A 27,856-nucleotide genomic window follows, 5' to 3' on the forward strand; every position below is an offset into this window, starting at 1 on the left:
AGTCTTGTCCTGTGGGTGGCAGTGGGGAGCCACAGGGAGAAGCATTTCAGTCCCACATAAAACCTTTCCTACAACCAGAGCTGAACCACACTGGAGGCAGCCCCTCAGGAAATGATAAGTAAGGTCCCCATCAGTAAGAGGTATCAGTCAAGAACAATACTGACGGGCTTCCCTGGTGGCGCAGTGGTTGAGAATCTGCCTGCCAATGCAGGGGACACGGGTTCGAGCCCTGGCCTGGGAAGATCCCACATGCCGCAGAGCGGCTGGGCCCGTGAGCCACAACTACTGAGCCTGCGCGTCTGGAGCCTGTGCTCCGCAACGAGAGAGGCCCGCGCATCGCGATGAAGAGTGGCCCCCGCTTGCCACAACTGGAGAAAGCCCTCGCACAGAAACGAAGACCCAACACAGCCAAAATCAATCAATCAATCAATCAATCAAACATACGCATCTGATTCAAGATCCTCATTAAAAAAAAAAAAAAAAAAGAACAATACTGACAAGGATTTATCAGCAATGATGGGGTGGGGATACAGGACTCAACTGGAGATGGCTCCTTCCAGCTTGGAAGCTTCTATGGTTCTGGAATTCTTTGAGAGTGGCAGAGAGGACTCAAACATTTGCAGTTATTATTTAGTTTTGCTTTTTCCCTGCAGAGGATAACTTTTTACTTAATTGCAAGTACTGTGCAGGCCCATCATTATCACCACTGAATAAGTAACTGTCATCACCTATAGGCCAACTGAGCCAGAGGGACCCTGGGGCTCCCCTCCCTGGTGCTCACAGCCTAGGGGAATGGAGCAGATGCTAGGGTGCCACTGTGAGGGGGGAGGGTACCTGCAAGAGAAGCTGGTTGCCCCGCCACATGCCAAGCTGTCATGGGGACACCCACCTACCTATCTCCTCAGCCCTTTCAGCCCTGGTCCCCTTGGTGGGCAAGTGGTCATGATGTCATGGCTCCTGCCACTACTAGGACACTTGGGCAGAGTGACCCTGAAGGACCTTTCTGCTCTGCTTCCAGGTGTCAGCACAGGAAAGGTGTCTGGCAGCCTCATGAGCAGGACCACACGGGACCCAACAGCCCCGTGGCCACTTGGGGGGAGTAACAGCCTGTGTCAGCTGCAGGATCCTGGAAGGACTCCCAGTCTGGAGTCTAACACCCTCCCACTCCACCCTCCATCCAGCTTTTTCCCGCAACAAAAAAAACAAACAAACAAAAAAAGCAATTTTCCTCAGAACTCTTTTTTTTTTTTCTTTTCCTAGAGGATTATTTCAGAATTCCTTCAAGTCACTGCCCTGCTCCTCCCGCCCTCTCCTCACCCCTCCCCCAACTAGGAAGAAGGGAGAGAGATGGAGTCTGGAAGAACGTCTACATCTTCCTCCATCCGGCACCTGTACAGGGCGCCAATGTCATGTGGCAGGTGAAGACCCGCTCTCAGGCCCTTCTGTGGAGCTTAGAGTGATTACCTTCCTGGTGAAAGCCATGAATACTCTACCAAGAAAAAAACGTATGTATGAAATTTTGCCTTCTATTCCAGGGTAAGATGGGATGCTATCAGACCCCCGAAGTCCATCAGTGACGCCCCTAGGTTTAAGGGGGGAGGGCTCGGTGTTTCCTTCACCGCCAAAGCACAGGCCAGATGGGTGTCTGAGGAGGGTTTGCAGCTGCCCCGAGGGAGAAGCGCTGGAAGATCCTGCTCCCCAGCCTCTCGGTGTACTTCCAGGACGTCGCAGGCTCTCAGTTTGCCCAGCTCTAAAATGGGCGTCCAGGCCCTCCAACCTTGGGGGGCTGGATAAGAAGCCTGGAGAGACGCGGAGCTGGGTGGGAGCGGGGGTGGCGGTGAAGAGCGGCTCCCGGTTGGTCTCCCGAAGCCGGGGGAGGGTGGAAACGTGAGTTCAGGAAGGAGGGGAGGCCGGCGCCTGGCACCGCACGAGGAAGGCGCTGGCCCGGACGCGGTGCCCACGGGCGGCCCAGGCGCCCCCGGTGCTCCCTGGGCCCGAGGGCGGGGCCCCTCGCCGGGCGGCCCCTCCCCGCCCCTCCCGCCCCTCCCCCGGCCCCGGCCTCCCCAGCCCTGCTGGCCCTCCCGCGGGCGAAGCGGCACTCGGCACCGCGCGCGCCCGGACCAGCAGCCGCGAGCCGGCACCATGGGCTGCGACGTCCGCGTGTCAGGGCTGCTCCGCCGCAACCTGCAGCCCACGCTCACCTACTGGAGCGTCTTCTTCAGCTTCGGCCTGTGCATCGCCTTCCTGGGGCCCACGCTGCTGGACCTGCGCTGCCAGACGCACAGCTCGCTGCCCCAGATCTCCTGGGTCTTCTTCTCGCAGCAGCTCTGCCTCCTGCTGGGCAGCGCCCTCGGGGGCGTCTTCAAGAGGACGTGAGTGCCCGGTCCGCGCGCCCGAGCGCCGCAGCCCCCCGACCCTTCCGACCCTTCCCGCCACCCTCGTCTCTGCCCCCGCGGGGCTCGGGCCGCCGGTTGTACCTGCCTTCTGGAAGGCAGCGACCACCCCTCCCCGCTCCGCTAGCCATGCCCAGCCTTAGCTGGAGGGCTGCCTCCCTCCCCCACCCCAGCTCTCCCCGCAAAACTCTCTCTGGAGACTGAAGGTGACTTCTGGATTGTTTATTTGCCTTCGCTCACCCCGGTGAGGGCATAGACTCAGCTCTCACCCCTCTTCTCCCACCCACACCCCAAGGGAGAGGGGTGAGGGAGTTTGCAGAGGTGGGAGGGTCGCCCTCTTGCACAGCAGACCTGAGGTTTGTCTGCAGCCCCTGCTGCCAGGGGTGGAGGGTGGAATTGGAAGTGAGGTGGAAGGAGAGGGAGTGTCACCTCAGGGGCCGTGCCCAGTGCCAGAGCTGGCTGCGGCTGGACAGAGTGCCCTGGGGCGTGCTCCACTCAGATCCTCAGCTCCAGATCAGCTGACACGGGGTGTCCCTTCCCCTGGGCGGCCACGGGGCAGGTGGGTCCTGTGTGGTCCTGCTCCTGAGGGAGCCAGGGTTCCTGCATTGGCCCCTGGAGGTGGCACCCTTCTGCCTCTGAGACAAACAGGACCTTAGCACTTGGGTCCACGTAGGGGAGGCACAGGGTGACTCACCCATAGCTTAGTGAGGTGACACTCCAAGCTCTGGTGCCAGGATCCCCCTCCGCTTTCCCCCACCCCATGTTACTCCTCCCTTGCCTCTGCCTGGCATGGCCCCCAGAGATGCCCCTTTGGATACCATTGCAGAGCCTCAATCCCCCGGCTCAAATTCGACAGGGCCACCTCCACGGAGCCCTTTGGAAAGGCAGTAGGATTCACTCTCTTAGTGCAACTGGGAGAGCAGACCCAAAGCAGGGGCTAGATGACTTGCAAGTCAGAGGCTGCTGGAGGTTTCCCTAGTCCTGGCTTCTGGCTGGGTGGTTTCCTGGACTGCATGGACTCAGGCAAGCAGATGCCTGGGAACAAAACCACAGCTGACGCCTCTGGGGAGCCATTCTGCACCAAGGGTGCTGCCCTTTGGCTCTCTGCTAGAGGTATCTGTGAGGTGGGTTTCCCCCTCCACCTCACTTCTAGAGCTGATGGAGAGGAGCACAGGTGTCTATACATACAGACCCCACATTAAGCCACCCAACTGACAAAGCATCAATTAGGGAGTGATTATCCCCACTACCAAAATCCTCTTGTAAACCAAAGTGTCCTCTTGAGAAGCAAGTCTCCTTGTGTACAGTAGTGTTTCTGTGGGTTTTGTACAGGATTGCATGCATGGGGGACTCCGAAAATCTTAAGAAAAAGCTCCAGATCCTTTCTAATTCTGCCTAGAGGTTTAATTAGAAATCAGTCAGGGTATTTTTCTGGTTTTGTTTTTAAGTATTTTGACTTACAAAAGCTCCCTTACCTGGAACTTTTTAGGAACCCGTGTAGAGCAAAGAACAGGAAAGGGAATGAGGATCATTCTAAATGGCAGGTTGGCATGCCAGGCTTTGTGAAAACAGCAGAGGTACACAACAAGCTGGGCCAGCTCTTCCTTACTTGCTTTGTGCCTCCCTCAGGGCTCCTTACTCAACGAGGGCCTCTGAACAGGCAGTGGAAAGGGTCTTGCCTCAGGAAACTGGCTCACAGAAAAGAATGATCATGGTGGCAATAATAACTAGCTTTATTGAGTGTTTAGGCAATGCCAGGCACTGTTCTTACTTACTGATACTCACTGTATCAATTCATTTCACCTTCACAACAACCCTGTAGAGTAGTGCTATTATCTCCATTTTGTGCATAAGGAAGGTTAAGAAACTTGCCCCAGGTCACACAGCTACTAAGCTAGTGAGGATATGAACCCGCACATTTGTGTCTAGAACAAGATACTGTGGAAATCCCTCTTGCTTTTTCATAAAAAAGCAAGCTGACTCGTAGTAGTCAGCTTCAGCTCTGAAGGGTACAAGTTATACCCTATACTCACCAGGCAAAGGCATGGCATGAGTATCCTTGTGGATACTCATGGGCTGAGTACTCCTGAGCTGACACTCCTGGGAAGGAAACTGGGCCTCTGGGGCTTCCTGCTGGGATCTGAGGGGTGGGGGTAGGGTGGAGTAGGGGGAGTAGTCCCATCAGTGGTTCAGGTTTAAATTCTGAACCTCAGTCCTCCCACCCCAAGACAGAATGTCTTAAAGAACCTTTTCCCTTGGTTAGGAGCAAAGTAGACTTCAGTGAAAATAGAGGGCCATCACAGGGGTGGCCTGTGTGTAGACAGGAGTCATCACCCAGCTAGGGCTGGACAGCTGAGCGCAATCCTCCATCTCCCAAAACAAACAGAACCTCCACCAGCCCTGAAACCAGCCTCTAAAGCTTGATTCCTTGGGGCTTCACCACAAGTTAAAACGCTAATACCACTGCTAGTGCTTTCAGCTTACGTGATTACTGCTGGTGCAGCTCATCTGGTACTGCGAGAGGAGGGTTGGTTTAACAAATTGGGACGGGAGGGCCAGCTGTTGTGCGGGAGTGGGGAAAATTGCAGGATGACACACACCAGGGAGAGGAGAGTCAGGGCAGCACTCTTTCTCTAGGGTTCCTGCTCAAGTCCTGCCTACTCCTTGGCCCAGACTGAGTTCCAAGGCTGAATAGAGTTTCTGGATGCCTCCAAAGGGACATGCATTGGAGGGACTGGGTGTGGAGAGCCTTGATGTTAGAGTGGGTGCAGAGGAGGGCAGGAGCCCTCCACTCAGGATGGGACCAGCTCTCTCTCTCTCTTCTGACATTGACAGAGATCTTGAAGGAGGCCACCACATGCGGGCCAAGAGGGAGAAGGGTGCAATTAGGGCCAGAAAAACCTGGACTAGACCTTCCTTAGAAAAATCTTGCTTATCAAGAGCAGGAAGCCTTTCAGAGAAGAGAAAAACCCAAAGCCACCTGGTTGGCAGGGTATATAGATTTGTCAGATAGGAAAGAGGAGGGGTATTTAGACAAAAGGTTAGGGTTTTGTTCCTGGTTCCATGGGGACCTGTTTAACCACCCTGGGCAGTTTGGGAGACCCCTTTATCTCAAAGGCATCAGGGCAGATAAATGGCTTTCAGAGTTTCCCCAACCTTTTCCCAGCCTCACCTGGGCCTCTCCTCTGCACACATGCTCTTAAAGGAAGGCTTGAGTTCTTCTCTTTGCTATATTAACTATCTCTTTCTCTACCTTTCTTTTTTCCTCAATTTCCTGCAGCCCTGCCTTCCCAATACCCACCTCTGACTCTCTCCTGCGCACTGCATGAAACCCAATCTCCATGCAATGTTCCCCAGGCCACTATCTGACCTACTTCCCCAGGATGCTGGCCCCCTGTGGTTCTGGGATCACAATACAAAAGCCAGTTCCCTTCTCTGAGCCAGACCCTGGTTAGTCTCCCATCTAGAAAGCCTCTGCCTCTCCCTCCAGCAGCTTGTCCACCTTTCAGCATGTAGCAAGCGTGGGCTGAAGGTCTCCTAGGGGTCTGGCACCAGACATGGTTCTTGCTTAAAAATCCATCTCTACATGGGAGGTAGCATCTGACCCAGCAATTTCACTCCTAGGTATACTCCTCAAAGAACTGAAAACATGTCCACACAAAAACTTATACATAAATGTTCATAGCAGCATTATTCATAATAGCCAAAAAGTGGAAACAAACCAAATGTTCATCAACGGATGGATGGGCAAACAAAATGTGGTCTCTCCACACAATGGAATATTATTCAGCCATAAAAACGAATGAAGTACTGACTCATGCTATAACATGGGTAAACCTTGACAATGTTATGCTAAGTGAAAGAAGCCAGTCACAAAATACCACATACTGTTATGGTGTCATTTATGTGAAAGTTCAGGTAGGAAAATCTAGAGGTAGAAAGTAGATGAGTAGTTTCCTAGGGCTGAGGGTGGGATGCAGAGAGGAATGGGGAGTGACTGCTAATGGGGAAGGGATTTCTTTTGGGGGTGATGTAAATGCTCTAAACTTAGATTGTGGTGATGAGTTCATAACTCTGAATATACTAAAAAAAAAACCCATTGAATTGTACACTTTGAATAGATTAATTTTTTGGTATATAAATTATATTTCGTTTTTTTTAATTAAAAAAATCTCAAAACTCATCCCACCCTTTAATTCACTCATTTAACAAATATCTCTTGAGCCAGACCCTGTTTTGGGGGTGAATATGACACAGGTCCCTACTCTAATGGAGCTTACATTCTGGAGGATCATTTTAGTGAAATGAAGGAAATAAGGCAGGGTAAGGATGGAGAGCTACAGAGTTGGGGGTTACTTTAGCTCAGTGGTCAGGGAAGGCCTCTCTGAGCTGACACCTGAATGACAGGAGAGAGCCATGCAAGCAAAGAACGTGGGGAGAGGTGTTCCAGGCAGACAGAGCTGCAAGTTTAACCAGTGTGTAAGGAGCACTCCCTGCGGGTCCAGCACCCATTGAGCCAGGGAACGTCGTCATGCAAGGGTGCTCCCCTGATCTGAGTCTAACAGGGATCCCCCCAAAGACAGGCTTCCTTGCTCCTCCTTCTGGGTCCCCCCAGCCTTAACAAAGGGTGTCAAACAAGCTGGGGTGTCAGTGTGGGGGGACCCAGTTAGAGGGGGACCTTTCCCCCTGCCCCTGCCTCAGTCTGTCACCCCCTTCCCTCTCGCCCTGGCTTGCACTGCAGTCTCCAGCCTGCCCTCACTCCCAGGGGTGTCCTGTCCCCTGGTTCCTGTCCCAGGCCCCGCTCCTCTCTTGGGAGACTGCCGGCCCCTTTTGGGGTGGAGGGGAGCTGGGGATGTCTCTGACCCCTCCTGGTTCTGCATTCTGCCCCTTTCCCTGGTCCTTCAGGGAAGGAGATTATCCAGGGTGGAAAGGGGGAATCCCTTGAGGTAAAAATGTGAGGAGAATGTGAGTGCCGCCCTGGGGTCGCTCACCCCGGTGGCATGGGGCTGGCCCTCAGCAGCATTCTTCCCCACCCCTGGGCAGTGGAGGGCTAGACAGCTGGCTGACATCTTACTGTTTTGCTCAAGCCCTTGCCCTGCGTTGGAGCCTAGCAGCCCCTCCTCTTCTGACAGAACCAGGAAGGCCAGAGCAGGCACCCGTGGCAGGACAAGGTGATCACATGTGCCCTCTGGGTAAGGCAGAGCACCGGGGCTGACAGGCCCGCAGTGTGCTCAAGGTCACACAGCCAGCTGGCGGGGCAGGCACCGGGCTCCCTGCTCTCCCTTGCCCGTTTGCACCTTCCGTGTGGAGCCGTTAATAAGTAACCTGGACGTTTCTCAGGCTTCTTGAGGAAGGGTTCCCTAGACTGTCTTGGGGGAGTGGGGCCCTTCCTCTCATTGGCCTGAATTAACATCAGAGCCCAGGGCCAGGGGAGGGACGTTCCACGACACCACGCTGGCCTTTTCCTGGATTGGGAGTCAGAAACCAGGTCCCCACTCAGCATTACTCGCTCTCTTCCCTGTCTGGGCCGGCTTCCTGATCTGTAAAATGGGGGGTAGGACTCTTTGGTCCTCGGTGCCACTCTGGCAGTCAGAGGGCCTGGCAGCAGAAATGGGCGGGGCGGGGGTGTCGGGCAGGAGCTGGCTCCAGTTCTCTGACCCTCTCTGCCCAGCGAGCCTGCTTCTCTGGGCCTGATGGTGCTCTTTGGGGGCGGCCCAGGGCCTGCAGGGAGGGGGTGAGCTGCAGGTGGCCGGGAGGCAGCTTCCAGTGAGTGAGCACAGGAGGACCGACTGTAACGTCTCACTCCCTCTGCGCGGCAGTGCTTCATATCCCTGATTTATAGCGGAGCACCTGAGGCTCAGAAGGGCTAAGTGTGAGTGGCTTGCCGTGAGCCGCCCGCTGGGAAGTGGCAGAGGTGGGCCTAGGACCAGTCTTCTGATTACAAATCCCACCACATCCGTGCTGCCAAAGCTGCGATGACATTATTATTCTATAATTTTCAATTACCCACTTTCCTGGAAGGGGCCATTGACCAAACCATTAAGTGACCAAGACAATTAGTGTATTTCAGTCTGGCTCTGAGATGTGTCTAGGACTCCTTTTTTCTTGGCAACAACGTACCATTCTAAAGAAACTTGTTCAGGCTGATTTTTGGAAGGACCAGGCACAGCCCTGCTGAAACAACTGGGGAGGGTGCGCAGCCTGGGCTCCAAACCCAGGGTTCGTTGTGGTGCGGCTGTCCCCATTTATTGGGAAAAGGTCTCCATCTCCCCCGCCCCCCCGCCCGCTCACCCCGCCCGATACCCCAGGAACGCAACTGGCAGGCTGCAAGGTCAAACCATGGCCCTGGGGTTGGCAGGAGTCACAGGGAGGGGACTTCCCAAGCCAGCCTCCCTCCAGCCTCTCCTTCCTCCTGTTCTCTTTTTATCCCTCCCTCCTGCCTGTCACTGGGCCTGGGAACGAAAGAGCCCCCTTTGGGCACCGAGTGTCCTTCTCTGGAATAACAAGGTGAGAGGGTACCAGTTGGAGAGAGGAGAGGCCTGGACAGGGCTGCCCACTGGCCACCAGCCCTTCCCAAACCCCATCCCCGCCTCCTGGGCCTCCTGCTGTTCCAGTCAGCACCTTCCTGGCAACTTGGCCCACTAGATTCTTTATCTCGTTACCTCTGTCTCCGGCTCTGGCTCTCTCTCTCTGTCACCCCCATACTATCCCACATCAGCCTCCTAACGGTCTCTAGTCCCTTTCTCCAGGCCATGCTGTGTGGGGTGATGACACAAGCCTTTCTCAAGCATTCCCATTTCACTAGCAACATCCAGCAACCCTGGATCAAACACCTCAGGGGCAAACACAGTCCAGACATGGGGTCCCACAATGAACAGGATACAGCAGATGCCTTGGGAAGCTTGCGACGGAGCCAGCGGTTATCCGGAAGCAGTTGGAGTTTCCATAACACCAGCAGAGGGTCCACTGGGGGCTCGTGTTCTAGTGGCTACAGCTGTTTGCCATTGCCTCCTAAGACCAAGACTCTGAAGAATCTGGCCTCACGCTCCCTGGCTGCTCCCCTCTCCAGCTTGGCTGCGTCCGTGGCCCAGCATCAGCCTTTTTACACACGCACGCACGTGCACACTCCTCCATGGGAAAGCAGCATGGCATAGGGAACAGCACGTCAGAAGCCCTGGGTTTGGGTCAAGGATCTGTCTGCTACTTTCTTAGCCCTTCTCAGCCTCAGTTCACTCGTGGGTCACACGAGGCACAACTGCAAGGTCTACCTCACGGCGTTGTCACATACACCAAATGTCTTGGACCCTGTAAACAAGCGTTCGTTGTTTTCATGTACCCTGTAATGTTAGTTCTCCTTTCTTTTCCCACACCTTCCCACAGCTCCTGCCTATCTCAGTTCACTGATCCCAGGTCCCGTGCCCGCAGGACGGTGCTACAGGACTGGTTAACCACTCTCATCCAGGGTTTTCAGGGCAATAATGATAATGTATTAATTCTTCAAGAGAGCATTTTTGTACTTGGAGTGTCGGTGCTTTACCGCGAAGTGGTGAGTGAGATTGTGGCAGTGTCAGGCCCACGTAGCAGCTCAGTGGGGGAAACACTTGAGGGGGAGATGGGGACCCTCTTGCTGTCCCTGAAGTCAGGCCACCCAGGAAGCTGTCTAGTCGATCTTGTGCGGGGAAAGGAAGGGGAAAGAGAGAGCTATTCTGAGAGGCCTGTGGATTGTATCAGCCTGCAGATGTGTGGGCCTCGCCTCTGTGCCAGTACCAATGAGACAGGCCACCAGGCAGCAGGAAGCAGAAACGCATGAAGCTTGGTGAGTGGCCCAGGCTGTCAGTGCTGGAGGCCGGCAGAGCAGGGATGCTTGGGGAGCGGGAAGGGGGTGCTGGGAGGGACCTGAACAGGCCTCTCCACAACACGACCCTCTTGTTCTCCTTCTAGTGGCCGGGGTGAAGTGAGTCTCCCCTGCCGCCTCACACACAGCTCTGAGCTGGGAACAGACAGGGGTCATGATTGGTAATCTCCAATCAGCAGATCAGCCTGGAAACAAGAAAATGAGAAAATAAAGAACTGCTGCTACCAGCAGAGCCCTTCTGATAAAGGATTTCATCAAAGATGGGGCGAGATGAAAAGCTGAGAGCCAACAGGGTCAGAGGCAAGAACCTCTGGGAAAAGACAGTCTGAGGGGTCTCTTGGGGCCTCCCCCTTTTCCTCGGTGAGCTGGAAACCCAGGTCTTCTTGTCACAGAAATACCAACACTCCCACCTCCACCCCTCCAGGTCCGGCAGCCAGACGAAGGCACCTGGGGCTCTCCACCTTCTCATAATCTGAGACACTTTCCTCTACAACCTCTCCCTTCCAGAACCTGCTTGCTGCCCACTCTCCTTCCCCCCACGTTAGCCTTTCAGACTGGCCCCAGAAAATACGAGGCTTCCTTCCTTTCTCCGAGAGTCTGCTTACTGGGCGGAGTGTACCCGAAAGACCGGACAGAGCCTCAGGCCTCCACCCGTGTGTTCACTCATCCTTTCACTCACTCAGCTGCTGCTGTGGGCTCCTCTGGGGGAAGGTCACCACTCAGACACCTATCAGTGGGGCCTCCCTTCTGGACACTTGCCAGGCACAGAGTCCAACAGCTCTGCCCATAGAGGGGTCACCAATTTCCCCAAATACCTCGGCTGTGGGCTTTGGTTCAGGCAGCTCAGGCCTGGTGCCTGCAGAGGGCCTGGCGTGCTCCGTTCCTGTGTGGGGAGGGCACTGCAGCCCGGCTCAGCAGCCTTCCCCGGCCCCCCTCCAGGCTCATGCACGTGGCACGGCTCCCTGGAGGCGCTCAAAGCCATTCCCCTCACACCTTCCGTGAGAGACATGGAAATATCTTTGCATATAATTGTTTATAAGCAAACAAAGTTTAAGCAAACGATACAAAATCACTTCTAAGTCCAATAATAGCAGTTACGCTTTGTGAAGTGTCCATTACATAGCTCTCACAACCACCCTGTGTGGTAGGGATTGTTATCTGGACAGACCCAGTCATCTTGCCCATGACCCATAGCTAACACGTGACAGAGCTTCTGCCACAGCTCCCTTTGCTCTTGGACCAGAGGCGGGGGGAAGCGTCTCGGCTTCCCCGGGGGCCACCCAGTGAGTGGAGGACGGGGTGGGGTGTCTTCCTTCAAAGGGCTCCGGCCCCCCTCCACTGACCGCACCCTCTGCTACTGCAGCCTGGCCCAGTCATTATGGGCCCTCTTCACCTCTTCTCTGGCCATCTCCCTGGTGTTCGCCGCCATCCCCTTCTGCCGAGACGTGAAGGTGCTGGCCTCAGTCATGGCGCTGGCGGGCCTGGCCATGGGCTGCATCGACACCGTGGCCAACATGCAGCTGGTGAGGATCTACCAGAAGGACTCGGCGGTCTTCCTCCAGGTGAGCCCCCAGCAGGCGTGGGGCTGGGGGCAGGCAGGGCACAGGGGAGCTCCCTCAGCCCTCTCCCCTCAGCCAGGCATCTCCTCCCCGAGACCAGGACGGTGACCCAGAAAGAGGAGCAGGGTCAAGTTCAGTGTGACCGTTTCCAGCTGGACTATACTGGGCCGTTATCTCTGGACTCAGGTCTCTTCATCTCTAAAATGGAGTGATGATCCTGGCCTGCAGGTGGTCAGAGGAATCTAAGTGCTAATGAGCAAAGGTTCTTTGTAAGTTGGAAAGGGCGTGATGGAAGGACTTGGTGTTTTCTCTCATTTCCTCCTCTCTCTGTGTTTCTTCTTCCTTCCTTCTCCTCCCAGTTACCCAGGATTCCAGTCCAGCCCTTCCCTTTATTAAGCCCCCTTCCCTTTGGGGTGTTAACTGGTAGATGCTAACCTGGGAACAGCCCCCAGCTGGTGGTTTAGCTTTGGGAAAGAAAAGAGAGGGAGGGGTTGGCCACTGTCACCAAGTTATCCCAGGCAGGAAGGTGGTGACAGGAGCTTCGCTCCTCACCTCTCTTGCCTCCCACCCTACTGCTCCCAGGCAGGGGCTCCCCAGATGGGACACAAGGTGGGGGGCAGGCAAAGCCTGAGGCATGCCTCCACCCACCCCGATTCTCTTCCCTTCCCAGGTTCTCCATTTCTTTGTGGGCTTTGGTGCACTGCTGAGCCCCCTTATCGCTGACCCCTTTCTGTCTGAGGCTAGCTGCTTGCCCACCAACAGAACAGCCAACGCCACCTCTGGCAGCCACCTGCTCCATGCCTCCAGGGTCCTGGCCCACCACCATACTGGGGCCCAGCGTTGGTCCAACCAGACGCTCCCTGGGCTGACCCCACAGGACGGGGCAGGAGCCCGCGTGTCCTACGCCTTCTGGATCATGGCCCTGATCAATGTGAGTGCCACTGGGGCAGGGCTGGGTGGGCACTAGTGGACAGTCACCCATACCAGTCCATACCAGCTCCCAGCACAGATTCTTCTGTTTCTGAGAAACGTACTGGGGCTGAGATATGCCTTCAGGAAGGCAAGAAGAGGGGAGAACTGACCCCCGGGGATTCATCTGAACACAGGGAGCTGCAGGAGATCACCTCTAAGGTCCTTCAGTTGTGACATCCTGGGATTGCGATTGTCAAGGGAGGTGAAACAGTGAGCAGGTTTAGTGCAATGAGATCAGGGTCAACTTCCAAGTCATCAGAGGTTCCCTGGGGAACCAGCTCTTTTCCTCCAAGGCCAGATGATGTAGACCCTGGGACAGAGCACTGCAGGACATACCAGGCTCTTCTCCAGGGTCCTCAATCACTAGTGGGATTCTCCTGTGCCTGCTGTGAGGTGGGCCCCTGTGGAGGCTGGAGGATAGACAAGATGACCTCCAAGGGACCCTGCCTGCCAAGGCTGCCCTGGTGGGAGCAGAACAGGGAGACCACGTCACTGTGTCTGGGTCAGATACCAAGGCCCTCTGCACCCCAGCTCTCATCCTCCCCTGCTAAGTCAGGACTGACTCTGGTCTCTGTCTGGAAACCTCCTCTGGTGCCCTGCAGCCCGAGTTAGCCCAGGCTGGGGCCAGAGGGAGAGATGGGACACCCTCGCCGCCAGCTCCTCTCCAGCTTGGGAAGAATGGTCGTGAACACCAGGAGCACGCACTGGGGTGGGGAGTATTCCAGGTGGCCATCCACCTGGCTATGGGATGGAGGTGCCACATGGTTTGTCACCCCAACTTGGAGTCTGTCTTTGCTCTAGGCAGACTTGTTACCTACCCCTCCTGAGGCAGGCAGGCTGGGCCTCAGAGTGATGCTATACACGTAGCATTGAAAGAGGCCTTTGCGGGCACCCAGTCCCACTTAAACAGCAGGGCAGGGGTGTTATACCATCACTGGCTCAAGGGCCTGATAAGGGGCTAGGAAGAGGCTTGGCCAGGCTGGAACCCTGACCCCCAGCACAAGCCCCTACCAGCTGCCCTATAGTTGCTGCTCATTTTCCCTTCTCTTTTGTAACTTTCCCTGTACCAGATTCTTCACTGGGGGCTCTGAAAAACATACCCCTCTCCCTCTGCTCCTTTTCCTTTCTGCCCATGCCCATCATTGTTTTGGAAACAATGCAGCTTTGGGCCTGTGCCCTCCACAGGGGACCTACGAAGGCACAGAGCACTGTCAGTACAATGTCAAGGCTGAGACTCTGGGACCAGGAAGCCGGAAGGTCCAGCCAGCTTAAGCCTGAGGTCTGTTTTCTCTTGCCCCATGAGGTGCAGACTGGAGGCACTTCGTTTGCTGCAGGATTTCCGGACTTTTTCCATTGGTTTGTATCTGAAGATAAACAGCCCACCCCAGAAGAGAATGGGCTGTGCATGCATGTGGGCAAACACATTCACACAGGCCAGCCCACCTGGCATTCTCTGACTTTTAAGGCAGAGCCTACCTTCCCTGAATGGGCTTCTTATAAAGATCCGGTGTGTTCCTGCCAGCACCGTCAGCCAATCCTCTGTGAAGTCCTTCCCACCACCCACCTCCCTGGAGAGCCCAACCTGCGTGAGCACACCTCTTTTACAGCTGTTTCCCCTTGGCCTTCCCCCAGGCATTCTGCTACCACAGGCCTCTGTGTGTGGGTTTCCTGTTTCTCCCATCAGACTGGACGGAGGGCTTCACCTCCCCCATTAGACCCAGGACTCCTGAGGGCAGGGGCTGTCTCGTCCATTCAGGCCAGATTTATGGCTCTAATGCTGCTGGGGTGTGTCTGACTTATTTATAAGTGGAGGGAGGCTCCCAAGGTGCCCACAGGGAGGTGTCAGCACAGGGGTGGCATTCAGGTGACTTGGGAAAATGTCTATGTGAGCCAGCCTGCCTCCAGGCGACGGGGAGGCTTCCCCAGAGCAGCACTGGGCAGGGGCTGGCAGCCCCCTGACGTCCGTCTACCAGGCCAGCTTCGCCTGCGAGCCCAGAGGAGCCCATTAGCCCCTGGGACACTTCCACTGTTCCCTGGGCTTCCTCTCTTTCTGAAGCAAAAGGAGCTGGGATGAAGTTGCAGCAGGAAGGGCAGAGGTTAGACTTGATGAAGAGCTTCCTGGCAGCAAGGGTGGTTAGACACAGGCAAGGCACCTGCGGGAGGTGGTGAAGGCTTCTCCAGGCAACCTCAGGAGCAGGAGACATTTCCCATTACTCTGGGGAGTTCATAAAACTGAAGCGGCTTAACATAAATATCAGTGAACATGACACTGGGCTCTGCATGTGTGTTGCTCACAGCATGCATTTTTCAATCCAAAGGAGTCCCTGTCTCTGTTTTCCCTGAGGATAGCCTCTGTACCTTCATAAGGTATAACATCACCCAGAACAGCCCCTGACATGGAGATGGCACTGGTCAGAATCAGGTTGCCCGGGCGCCAGTCTAGCGCTGTGCCTCAAGTCAGCTGTGTGACCGGCACTAACGCTCTCAGGTCTCTTCCAGTTGTAACAGGTTTTGACTAAGTAATAACTTTGAGCCTCAGTTGCCCCACCTGGAAAATGGGGTTAATGATTTCCCCCCAGCACGTTTTACAGAACTGTGATGAACAAAAGCCAAACTTCTTTGTAAAGCATCACATGCTCTACCAGCATGAATGAGTGTGAGGGGCCTTGCTCCAGCCCTGCTCAGGACAAGGATGTTAGAAAGGAGTTTATCTCTAGCACCTCCTGTGCCAGCAGAGGCCCGGTGTGAGTCCAAGCTTTGCATGTGACAAGTACCTGTCTTTTCAGGGAAATGACTGTGGTTAAAGTCGGGCAGCAATTACACCAAGCCTGCCCAGGGGTCAAGGCACCTGGCTGCATTCCCCAGGTGGGCACCCTGGGAAAAGAGCTGTCTTCTCCCAGGACTGTGCAGACATTTGCCACACAGCCACGTGGAGGTGTATGCGGCAGGCCAGGCATGGGAAATGGGGACCCTAATGGGGACAGGGCTCTCCTGACCCTCTGCCCACCCCCAGCTCCCGGTGCCCATGGCTGTGCTGTATCTGCTGTCCAAAGAGCGGCTGCTGACCTGCTGCCCTCAGAGGAGACCCCTACTCCTGTCTGCAGATGAGCTCACCCTGGAGACGCAGCCTCCTGAGAAGGAAGACACTTCCTCGCTGCCCCCTAAGTTTCACCCAGGTGGGGGCTCTAATGAACTCTCAGGCTCATGGCCCCATACCGAGGCTTCCCTGGTAAGCCCTCCCACCCAGAGGGAGAACGTAGATCACAGGTGAGAATGGTTGGGGAAGAACCCTTGGCACTGCTGGTCTCGGGAGGCAGGAGATGGAACAAACTGGCCAAGAGAATGAGGAAGGCAGACTTCTGGCTCCAGCCTGCATTCTGCCTAACCCCTCCTGTGTGACCCTGGGCGAGTTACCTGACCTCTCTGAGCCTTGCTTCCGACAACACTGTGAGATGGACAGGGGCTGTTCCTAATAGACAGTTGGAAGCTGGAGAAGGTGGGAGGCAGTAAGTGGTCTCCCCTCTGCCAGGGCTCTCCTGACTGCTGGCCACTGTCCCTGGGTGTGCAGAGGAAGGGAGCAGGAGCTGAGACCTGTCCCTGCTCTTCTCGTGTCTCATCCAGGGCATGAGGACCTGTTCAGCTGCTGCCAGAGGAAGAACTTCAAAGGAGTCCCTTCTTCTTTCTTCGCCATCCACATCACAGCCGCCCTGGTCCTGTTCATGACCGACGGCTTGACGGTGAGCCTGCCCTCGGACGGTGTCCCTTATTGGGCACCCCCCTGGGCTCCCTGAGCCTCAAATCTGGGGATGGTAAGAGAAAGGAGGAACGTCAAGGTTTCCTAGAGACCTCACCTGTACTACAGTGGGCCCAAAAATTTAAACCAAGCACAAGTCCCAGGGGAGAGTCTCTCCAGAATTGAATACAGCCCCTTGGAGCTGTGGTTTCCTGTCTCATTCAGTTGTTTTTATTTTCATGAACTCTGTGGATAGGGGCCTCTGGTTTGTTACTGAGTGTAGGCTCCCCACATTTTTTAAAGGGGCAGTGCCCTATTCCCCCAGGTAGAGGTCATGCCATATAAACTCTAGGGCACTCTGCTTCCTGGAATACATTCGAAGCCTGGGCTTCTCAAGCCACGTGGTAAACAAACTACAGGCAGGATCTGGGCCCAGCTATTCAGTCCACTAGTGACCTCTGTTACTCTGTTTAGTGCCTTTTTCCAGAAATCTCTAAGGATTAGGACATTTTTGAATGGCTGATTGATTAACTGGTTGCCATATGAGGGACTCTCCAAAGAAAAGGCCCTAAAAACCTAGATGACCTGGTGGAAAGTACTCGTGACAGTACTGGTTGACTTCCAACTCTCAGTGTGACCTTGGGCAAGTCACTTCCCTCTGCCCTCTCATCTGTAAAATGAGATGCCCATACACACCTTTTTTTCAGCTGCAGCACCCTTCCTTCAACAAAAAACCTTCTGTGGAATGCTCATAAATAAGGCATGTAGTGGAACTCTGCTCTGGTTGAAGGGGGGAGCAGAGCCTGCATGACCAGACCCTTCGGGACTCCCGTGGGGACCCAGAGACACCTTCCTGGATCCCCTAGCTCCTGCAGGCACCGTCCGGAAGCTGTGGTGCCCAGGTTCCACTCTCAGCTCAGGCCTGTGTATGCCACGTGATCTCGGCTCCAAGCCCACCCCTAAGCCTCTAGCAGCAGGACCAGTCCCTGCCAGCCCACACCACACCTGCCCCAGCTAGGCCTCCTCTGCGAGGGGACGCTGCAGGTGTGCTCAGCAGGACCTGTCTCCCCACAGGGGGCATACTCCGCCTTTGTGTACAGCTATGCAGTAGAGAAACCGCTGTCTGTGGGACACAAGGTGGCCGGTTACCTCCCCAGCCTCTTCTGGGGCTTCATCACTCTGGGTCGGCTCATCTCCATTCCCATCTCCTCAAGAGTGAAGCCAGCTACCATGGTTTTCGTCAATGTGGTAAGTGGCCTCCTTTCACTTTTTGGAGACCCAGAAGAACCATTCACTCCTGGCCCTAGCACTGCGCCAGGACACTTGCTCGGAACTGGACTCTGCCAGCAGGTGAGGAATGTAGAAGTAGAGGTAGGAGAGGAGAGGAGAGAGATGCTGGTGGGGAAGGGATGGAAATCCAAGGGGTGGAGCCTATTCATGTGATCTTGGAAAAGTCCTTTCCCCTCTGTGGGCCTCTGATTTTGTACCCATTGAAGAAAGGGGCTGTAGGAGACGATTAGTGCTGCGTCTGGAGCAGATCCCAGCTGACAGCCTGCAAGGAGTAGAGAGAAGCAGGTGCTGGCCTTGATCCTCCCTTGTTCACCTTGGTGCCCAGCTGGTCAGAGCCCTATGGCCAGTGGAGGCCAGGGATCCCTTGGCCTTCAGAATCACCATCTCTGGGCTGGGGCCTGGGAATTTACATCTTGCAGCTCTCCCAGATGATTCTTAAGTAACCAGACTGGCATGTAGGATGGCCTTCAAGGAACTGGTCTGCTCCAGAGGCAGGAGGTCTGGGCCCGAGAAGTGGGTTAAGACTTTTGCCCTCATGTGTGTCCATGCCACCATCTATGACAAAGAGGTCCAGATTACAGATTCCTGTAAGGTTGTCTAGCCCAACCTCCGACCAGGGATTGAATCACCTCTATAATATCCCTTCCAAGGGGTCCACAGTCTGTCTAAACACCCCCGAGTGACTAGAAACTCACTACCTTTCCAGGAAGTCCAATCCACTGTTGGAAAGTACTTCCTTGAGTTGAGTTTCTAGTGGAGAGAAGGTTGGGAAATAATGTAGAGGCTACAGAGGTCAAAGATCATGAGCCCCAAGAAAGGCCCTTGGATTTGGCCTTGTGCTGGTTGATGACTTTCAAGAAAGAAATTTCTGTTCAATGTAGATTGGAGGTGGGGGGAGGGGGGTAGAAGCCAAACTCAAGAGGTTGAGGGTGGGAATTCCCTGGCAGTGCAGTGGTTAGGACTCCGTGATTCTACTGCAGGGGGCACAGGTTTGATCCCTGGTGGGTTTGATCCCTGGTGGCCTGGGAACTAGGATCCCGCAAGCCGCACAGTGCAAGCCAAAAAAAAAAAAAGAGGTTGAGGATAAGAAGGAAGTGGAGGTGTGAGAATTGCAAATATGTCTGTGAAGGGAGTCTTGTTTGACAGGAGTCAGGTGGTACGAGCGTGTTTGTAGGCAGAGGAGAAAGGCAGGAAGCCCGTAAGGAGGAGGCCTGTGAGGATAGCACGTCAGAGAGTAAGTGAATGAAGAAGGCCAGGGGAGAAGGGATGGGGTCGAAGGACAGAGGCGAAGGAAGTGCTAAGCTTAGTAAGAAGACGGGCCCTGTTCTGTGGAGCTGGGGTGATGGTGACGTGATGCAGGCAGAAAGACTCCTCAGGTCCGTGAGGTGGAGAAGAGTGAGGGTACAGGGGCTGCTGGTGGCCAGACTCTCTAGCACACGAGGCCAGCTGCTTAGAAGACAGTGGGTATAACTCTGGGTTGGTGAGAAAAGGAAGTCTGAAGCCTCCACATGAGTTAGGCACTGATGATAAACTCACCCGGGGTGCTGGTTTTTAAAAACGAAAATCAGATTTCTGGGTCCAGCTCAGACTTAGTGAATCAGAATGTCCAGGGGAGGGGGCTAGCAATCTGTGTATTCAACAAACACTCTAGGGGGTTCGTGTCATCAAGCAAGTTTAGGAAAACACTATCCTAGAGCAAGTGATTCCCAAATACACTAGACCCACTGGAGGTGCTTTTGGAATATACAGATTCCTGGGCCCCTACCCCAGAGATTCTGATTCGGGGAGCAGGGGGAAGTGTGGAGGGGAACCTGGGTGTCTGAATTGTTTTAAAGCTTTTCAGGTACTTTTCGTGGGCAGCCTGTTGGGACCACACCTGAACAACCCTGAGCAAGCTCCCAGATGCGGCAGCTGCCATGTCTCGAATTCACTGCAACTTCTTCCCAGATTCCGCTCATTTTAAAATTAAGGGTCACTCTGCTCTTGATGTTCTCCTGGATCTCAACAACCACTTACTGGTTAATGAGTACACACGTCCGGGGGGGGGGGGGCCCTGCGGGGAACTGCCGGGGTGCTGAGTTCTATAAGATGACGTCTCTGCCTTTAAGGAGCTTACAGTTGGCTAGGGAAGAAAATGGGCAGGGGAGAGGGAGCGTGTGTGTCCCGGTACAGAGGTGAGGATGAGGGGCTGGTAGGGAGGTGGGCAGCAGGCAGCCAGCCAGTCTGCGCCGAGTGGGAGCAGAGCTTGTTGGCAGAGTTGCTAATTCGCCCTTGGCATCCTCAGTCTTCTGTCATGCAGGCTAACTTAAGAGAGTTAGGTGTTTTTAAAACTTCCCAAGTCTAGAGATTTTCCGGGCGACTCTTCAACGCTTTGTTTGTAAGGTCGGAGCGGAGAAGGAGCTAAGCGTTTCTAAGGCATGCGCGGTAGGCTGTTTGCGAGATGTCCGGCTGGGCTCCCCTCCCCCCTTGCTCCTATTCTCAGGGTTTCCTTGGCCGACACCAACTGGGGAAGGTGCAGTTCCCACATATTCCACAGGGTAGCGCACGGGTCACACAGCGCTGCCCCTGCGGTCGGAGAGGAACTTTTCAAGTCTGGAGACGGACTGCTGGTTTTCCTTTCTGCATGACCACCCAGCTTTTCCCCAATTTCTCATCGCCTCCGTCTCCGCCATGACAGGTCGGCGTGGTGGTGACGTTCCTGGTGCTTCTTGTTTTCTCCTACAACGTCGTCTTCCTGTTCGTGGGGACAGCCAGTCTGGGCCTGTTTCTCAGCAGCACCTTTCCCAGCATGCTGGCCTACACTGAGGACATCCTGCAGTACAGAGGTGAGCCCGCCCGCGCAAGAGCGAAGAGGCACTCCCTCGGGCCGGGCGCTGCTTCCCCCGCGCAAGCCCCTCTTCCTGGGGTCTTCCAGCTACAAGGCCCCTGCCCCACCTCCTCACAGAAGTGAAGGCTCCCCTCCTGACTCTGGGGGCAACAGGCTTGTTCTGGCCCACGTGCCCCCCCCATTCAACGTTATACCGGATCATGTGATTTCAGACCACAGAGAAACAGTAAGCATCTCTTTCCCATTTTTTTTTTTCCGTAGCGGTGTCTACAGACCCACAGCTGGCATCTTGTGTAACACCCATGTGCTGGAAATAACAAGTTCAAAGAAAAGCAAAGTTGCACAGGAAAAATTATAGCATAGGAAAGGGGTTTTATAACTTATCAGTAAAAGGACCTCTGTGTTTTGTTGTTCTTGTGGCTGTTGTTTGAAACAGAGGAGTAGAACAATGACTCCACACCTGATTCAGGGTTGTGCCCAGCTTCCTAGATGTCGGAAACCTCTGATTCCCTCAACTAGTCTCCTTCCCTTTCCGTAGCCTCCCAAGGGCGTATAGCAAAGATTTTTTTTTAAAAAAATAAGCTAATTAAAAATAATGATGTTTTGAACATTTAACGTTACCCTCAGAAGTAATCAGAGGTGCCCTAGAGTGTTGGAAAACCAGCACTAAAGATGAGTGATTTCTCTAGAGCAGGAGTGGGGGCCGTTGGTGTGGGGGGTTGCGGGGGGCGCCAGGCAGGGTCAGAGCAAGGAGAGCTACATTCCGCTCATCCTGAGACCTGGGTCCTTGAAATCAAAGGATAATCCCCAAACTTCAAACGAGTAAAGGAAGTAATGAAGTAATGTTGGTATCACCTGTCACATAGTATATCCCACAGAGGTTGAAGTGATTAACAAATGTTAGAGTTTAATAAGAAGAAGAATGTGATGTTGGTTGGTTCTGCTGCAAGTGGTCACTCAAATCCGTCCTCTTCTTTTCTCACCATCCCCGCCTTAGTTCAAGCACTTAACCTGTTTGGAATAGTTAAGGGTGCCCAGCTTTTCGTAATTTCTAATCACTCCCATCCCTGCCTTGGCAGGTCTTGGCTTGTTTCCTGGCCTTCAGATTTGCCTCCATCAGTGGTTCTCACTGCTGGTTCCACATTAAAATCACCTGGAGCCTTTGTAACACAGCCCAATGCCTGGGCTTCATCTCCACGAAGTCTGATGTAACTGGTCCAGAGCTGCTGAGTGATGGTAACGTGTAGCCAGGGTGAGGAACACTTACTGGGCCGTCCTCTACACGGCTGCAGAGGGATTGCTTGGAAACACAGAGCTGCTCACAGCCTTCACATCTTCTGTGGAGCGCTTTTCCCTTCTCCAGCCTTCTCCTTCCCTGCTTCCCCTCAGAGCCCGCATTCTCGCCATGTTGAATTACTTGCTATTCCCTGATGGCACAAAACCCATTCTGTATCGCCACACTTTGGCACAAAGTGAACCCTCTGCCTGGAATGCCCTTTCTCTTCTGTCCCACCCTCTCATCTGCCTGCTCAAGTCCCTCCCCTTCCACCCCCTCTGGGAAGCTTCTCTGACCCCACTGGGAAGGTGTGCCCCCCTCCTTCGTACCTGCCTCTCGTGTTTGTCCCACCTCAAGGCTTTTCTACCTATGTTATCTGCGTCCTCTCCTTGACAACACGCTCCCTGAATGCACCAGCAAGGGACAAGGGCAAGAGCATGGGCTTTGAGGTCATCAGCAGATCTGAAGGTCAGTCCTGTCTCCACACCTTCTGGCTTTGTGACCTTGTGCAGTTCAATTTCCTTCCCCTTTCTTTTTTTAATTTATTTATTTATTTATTTTTGGCTGTGCTGGGTCTTCGGTTCGTGCGAGGGCTTTCTCTAGTTGCGGCAAGTGGGGGCCACTCTTCAACGCGGTGCGGGGACCGCTCTTCATCGCGGTGCGCGGGCCTTTCACTATCGCGGCCCCTCCCGTTGCGGGGCACAGGCTCCAGACGCGCAGGCTCAGCAGCTGTGGCTCACGGGCCCAGCTGCTCCGTGGCATGTGGGATCTTCCCAGACCAGGGCTCGAACCCGTGTCTCCTGCATTAGCAGGCAGATTCTCAACCACTGCGCCACCAGGGAAGCCCTCCTTCCCCTTTCTGAGCCTCAGTTTTCTTATGTGCAAAATTGGGATGCAAATACCTTCCTGTGAGGACTGTTTTGTGCACTAGAGGAAATGTAAAGCTCTTGACTTAGCAGCATAACTGGCTCACAGGTGCTCAGTATATATGTTAACTCTAATTATTCATCTGAGTACCCTCAGTGTTTAGCACAGTACCTGATGCACAGCAGGTACTGAAAGGTTTTTGAATGTATGAGTGGAATAGACAGTGGGTACTGCTGACCAGTGTTGAATCTAGAGATAGCTTCATGGAGAGGAGGGAACATGAACTGCCCCAGGGTTTGGAAAGTCGGAGGAAAAAGGAAAGGCATTCCGGGGAAGGATGGGGTGGGGGGCAGTGAACAGGGTGAGAGCAAAGGCACAGAGACAGGTGTAAATGTAAGTGAGGAACTTGAAGGACAGAGGAGACAATGGCGATCTCTGATTCAAAAAACACTAAGTGCCTACCGTACGTTGGCCGCTGTGCTAATATTAAGCAGTGGTATATGCCACTGAACTAAAAGTCAAGGCACGTCCTCTCTCATGGGCTTCCAGCCTGTAGAGGGAGGCTGCCTGGTAAACAGGTGGGAGGCGGGTGAGGCACATGAGAGTAGAGTGCAGGGGGCTGAGGGAGCACAGAGGAGGAGGAGCTAATCCAGGTTCAAGGACGGGGGGCTGGGGGGAGAAGATTATGATGGTAATCTCAAAAGGTGAACAGGAGTTTTCCAGACAAAGAGGAAGAGGAGGAATGTTCAGGAGGGGGTGAAGGCATGTATGAGAAGCTGGCGGTGAGACTGTGTGCAGGGTCAGGAAACGGAAGAGAGTTTCTCCTGACTGGAGGGTAGATTGTGAGCAGATACTGTGACAGTCTGAGCTCTCAACGGGGGCAGATTATAGAGGGCCCTGCAAACCACATTAAAGCATTTGGACCTGATCCTGATGGCAGCGTTGAAGGGTTTAAGCGGAGAACTGGCCAGCGCTCTGCTGAGCACTCACGTGTCTTGCGTCAGAGTTATCCACACAGCAGCCCTGCGAAAGAGGTGTTGTCATGCCCATTTTACCGAAGGAAACCAGGGCCTAGAGAAAGGGAAGGACTTGCCTAAGGTCCCATGGGCTAGTAGGTGACGTAGCGGGCTTGGAACCCAAGTCTGACTCTGAAGCTTGGGCTCTGAAGGTCTGTGCCATGTTGCCGGATTGACCAGAGGTGTGGCTGGTCAGCACGATGCCAGGGCAGTGAGGACACTAGCCTGCCTGGCAGAGGAGATCAGGAAATCTTTCTGGAAAGGTAGTTGGCGTTCAGATTGGGAAGGGCCCTGAAAGCCAGGCTAAGCAACTTGGAATTTATGCTGGAGACAATCGTGAGCAATTGAAGGTTTCAGAACAAGGAAGGGATATAATGACAAGCAGGACCTAAGCAAAGTTAAGAGCTAAAGTCTGAGAAATCTCAGGGATCCAAAGTAGTCCTCTTAGGCAGCTGTACCACTTTCCAGAGGCTTCCCGGAAACAACCTGGATTATGCCAGCGGACTTCTGTCTCCTTAACTTGCTATTACTAAGCCAGATCCTTCTCTTTTGGTTAGGCTGTGCGACCACAGTGCTGGTAACAGGGGCAGGCGTTGGTGAGATGGCCCTCCAGATGCTGGTTGGTTCGGTATGTGGGGAAACTCGGGGTGGGGGGAGTAATCAGGGAGCGCTCCTCCAGGCAGGTGAGAAGATGTGGCCAGCCCCCGTCTGAACCTAGGCTGTCCCTTCCCTGAGCCTCCCACACAGCAAGCGGGAGCCCCACTCTGTCTCTGTCACCTGTTTCCGTTTCCGAGCCACCCTTGAAAGCTGAGGCTCCAAATGTGGGACCTGGAGATGTAAAGGGATGCTAGGTATTGTCCAAAGCAAACACAAGCCATGTCTGGGAGCAGGGCCAGAGGGCCCCGTGGGAATGTTTAGCTCTCAGAGCCTGGGATGGGTTTGGGCTGCAGGCGGAGTTCCTTTCCATCCCTCTCAATCCACCACTCCCTGCCCCACCTCTCCTCGCCTTTGGCCACGCTACAAAGGGCCCAGCTTTCCTGCCCGACTCCTGCCCTGATCAAGGGCCAACTCACCCAGTTCTCTTCAAACATACCCACGTTTCATTTGTTCATCAGGAAAAAAAAAAAAATCCACCTACTTTTTATGGAAGACTGTAATGAAGATATTGTTATGCTTCTTTTTACAAAGGAGGATACTGAAACTCAGAGAAATTAAGCAACTTGCCTTCAGTCACACCTGTAATAACCAACAGAGATGATGTCCATGCTTATGTCTTTCAGTCTCCAAAATCCCTCTAATCACTACTCAATTATCCTTCCCTTTTCTTTTGTCCTGCTGGACGGGAGGAAGAGCTATATCTTATGCTACCCTTTGCATTGAAATGACGTGATGTCATTCGCTTCAGTGTAATCTAGTGCAGGGAAGAAGGGGTACAGAGGGGTACAGAGGAAACATACTAATTGCTAAAGTTGGTGATGGGTCCATGGGAATTCCATATGCCACTTGAGTATATGTTTTAAATTTTCCATAATAAAAGGAGATATATATATATCATAATAAAAGGATATGTATATATATCTTTCTCCTCTGCAGAGTTCTGGTCAGGGATTGAGCGTATAGAAACACCTAATATGATTGGAGTTTTAAGGAAGATATGGAGATTTTCAAAGGTTCCAGGACACAGAGCTGAAAGGGACTGCAGGGGTCACTGGGTCCAACCTCTGCCGTACAGCAGGATTTCTGCCACCTCCAGAAACATAACCTTGAAACAAGGCCAAGATGTCCCTCCTACCAGTGTTTCTGTCTATTGGCATGATGGGCCAGAACTTGACTGAAAAACCTGCTGAGGCCCGAGAAGGCTGCTTCCTCCAATACATCTTTATGTGAAGTTTTGATGGCCTGTTTCTCTGTGTTTTCCCCTTTGGCAGATATTCCAGGCTCAGGGCAGCTATAGTTTCCTGGTCTGTGGCGTGATCTTTGGTGGCTTGGCTTTTACCTTCTATATCTTGCTCCTGTTTTTCCACAGGATGCACCCTGGACTCTCATCAGGTAAGGAAAGAATCTGTTTCTACACAAGAGGAGGAAAACAGAGCAGGGGGGCACGTGGGAGATGCTGTGGATCTTAGCACGCTACAAATGATGTTCTGTTCCAAGTAAAATGCAAGGAAATGTTTATTTTTCTACAGCTTCCTTTTCCCCTCTTCCTGCTTTGCCCTGCGATTGTCTGTGCTGGGCTCTCAGGGCAAGAGGGAACGGGATAGGCTGACTCATGGTTTCTCCATCAGGAGAGGGGCATGGTCTGTGAACTGGCTTCCTGCATCCCACCAGACCAGGGGACCATGGGCCAAGAATTGCATTCCAGCCTGTGCTGAGCACTGAAAGGCAGAGCCTGCCTCCTTGGCTGGAACTCGGCCCAGCAGCCTAATTGGCCATTTCTTTTCAGTTTGGGACTTGACTCGAGTCCAAATCTCTTTTTCAAAAAGAAGTCCTTCAGGCCAAGTGGCAAAGAAAAGCTCCTTCAGGGCAGAGACACCTCCTAAGAATAGTCTCGCTCCTGGAGACCCCAAGCAGGGGGGAGTCCCAAAGCTGTTTTCATAACCCTGAGCCCTCACCTGCCTTTCCGCCCAGAGCCCTCAAAGTCCCAGCAACTGAACCAGCTGTGCACATAGCCAGTTCTTAAGAGAAGGTGCCCAGGCAGAACCCTTATCCTCTTCATAGAAAGTAAAATACCAATCACAAAAAGACTGAAGGGTCACACATCCATGGTCCTGTCTCTCAGTAGGTGGACATACACTCCCTTTAAACATCAGCATGGGCCCCCCAGTCAGCACACACTACAGCCTTGTGCCTGAGGTGGCAGGTACCAGAGTTGTTCAGTCCAGCACTCGGCATAGGGCCTTCAGTTAGGCCACCGTTCAAGAAAGCTCTGATGAATATCCAATGAGTAAGACTTAATGAGTTCCCTGTTCACGGGGGACAAAAAAAAAAAAAAAAAAAATTCCCCAAGCCCTAGACACTAGTCTCAGCAAACTGCCTCCACCGACTAGTCTGCCAGAACTAGTAGGTCTGACTTTCCACTCGGCTCCCTAATGTGAGCCATTGAATGGCAGAGAAACAAAAAGTAAGCTCTCGGGATGAATAAGGGCTAATCAGAACTGCTGAAACGTGCTACCTGTTTTTTCTCTTGTAGTTCCTACCCAGGACAAAGCACTTGGAATGGAAAGCCTGGAGTGCTACCAGAGGTAAAACTAGATGAAGGAGGCTGGCGAAGACTTCTGGCCTCTTGAGCACCAGCTCAGGTCAAAGGGCTGAAGAAAGCTGGGGTGGCAGCGGAGGCAACCTCTCGACGCCTTGGTTCCGATCTTCACTAATACTTGGTTGGGTAGAAGAAATTAAATTGAGTTCTGGTACCTGGGTCCTCCCTGGGCAAATCATTAGATGTTTACCTGGCTATTCAAGTTACTCTCCTCTTCCCTGGCTCAGACTTTTGGTAAGAGCGGGCTAGGATCCCAGCTGGGAAGGAAGAAGACAGCTAGATGCTTCACTCCACTGGCCGCCTCCTTCATGGACCACATGCTGGGTTTGAAGATCACTCTTGGTTGAAGTTTGAAAAAATAAGTTGAAATTATAAAGAGCGATGATCATTGCTATATGTAGATAGACTTTAAATTAATCAAAACAAACCCCAAGTTATTCCCTGGCATGCTCAAAGTATTTATGTGCTTTTACTTATTATAGTCCAAAGGCCCTCCAATTCCTGCTGCTGCTGTCAGTAGTTCATCTGTAATGTAAAACATCGAAAGGAAAAGTTGAATCTTGCTACCTTTGGGGCACTTCAGTGGTATGCTGGGCTAGCTCATACCAGCTTATAAAAGCCAATTGTTAAGTTTTCATTTTGAGAGCTGGTTGTTAAACCCAGCCATTACTTAAAATTAAATTAGAGAAACTTATTACCTTTGTTTTTAATGTAATTTAACTATAACTACTCAAAACTCATCACTTCCTAACTTTTTTATACCTATGCTCTTGAAGTTATTTATTGTGCCTGCAGGGTAGAAATATCATATA

At 53.4% G+C, this 27,856-nt stretch overlaps 1 protein-coding gene across 3 annotated transcripts; it reads left to right on the forward strand.

Moving 5' to 3' along the window:
• Positions 1 to 2,043: 2,043 nt before the first annotated feature.
• MFSD4A (major facilitator superfamily domain containing 4A) lies at positions 2,044 to 27,738 on the forward strand. 3 transcript variants are annotated; one of them, XR_009005518.1, is made up of 10 exons: positions 2,044 to 2,372; positions 11,612 to 11,810; positions 12,478 to 12,738; positions 15,793 to 15,955; positions 16,401 to 16,516; positions 17,587 to 17,760; positions 20,480 to 20,627; positions 21,709 to 21,881; positions 22,323 to 22,373; positions 24,346 to 24,405. XR_009005518.1 is itself a non-coding variant. In XM_007182819.2 (10 exons), exons 1-10 carry the CDS (start codon positions 2,143 to 2,145, stop codon positions 27,032 to 27,034), a joined length of 1,539 nt encoding a protein of 512 aa, XP_007182881.2. In that variant the 5' UTR covers positions 2,050 to 2,142; the 3' UTR covers positions 27,035 to 27,738. The 3 variants fall into 3 exon arrangements, 1 of the variants encoding a protein (XP_007182881.2); XM_007182819.2 differs by lacking the exons at positions 21,709 to 21,881; positions 22,323 to 22,373 and adding exons at positions 25,717 to 25,837; positions 26,979 to 27,738 and having other exon boundaries at positions 2,050 to 2,372; positions 24,346 to 24,416; XR_009005517.1 differs by having other exon boundaries at positions 21,709 to 22,373; positions 24,346 to 24,416.
• The last annotated feature ends 118 nt before the right edge of the window (positions 27,739 to 27,856 follow it).

Source organism: Balaenoptera acutorostrata, chromosome 1 (genome assembly GCF_949987535.1).
Source record: "Balaenoptera acutorostrata chromosome 1, mBalAcu1.1, whole genome shotgun sequence".
Lineage (NCBI taxonomy): Eukaryota > Metazoa > Chordata > Mammalia > Artiodactyla > Balaenopteridae > Balaenoptera > Balaenoptera acutorostrata.

Excerpts from the sequence above, each read along its gene's own strand:
- MFSD4A (XM_007182819.2), top strand. The coding sequence starts at position 2,143 with ATGGGCTGCGACGTCCGCGTGTCAGGGCTGCTCCGCCGCAACCTGCAG. Across the intron at positions 15,956-16,400 it reads GCCCCCTAAGTTTCACCCAG|GGCATGAGGACCTGTTCAGC; the intron begins GTGGGGGCTCTA and ends TGTCTCATCCAG. Across the intron at positions 25,838-26,978 it reads GCACCCTGGACTCTCATCAG|TTCCTACCCAGGACAAAGCA; the intron begins GTAAGGAAAGAA and ends TTTCTCTTGTAG.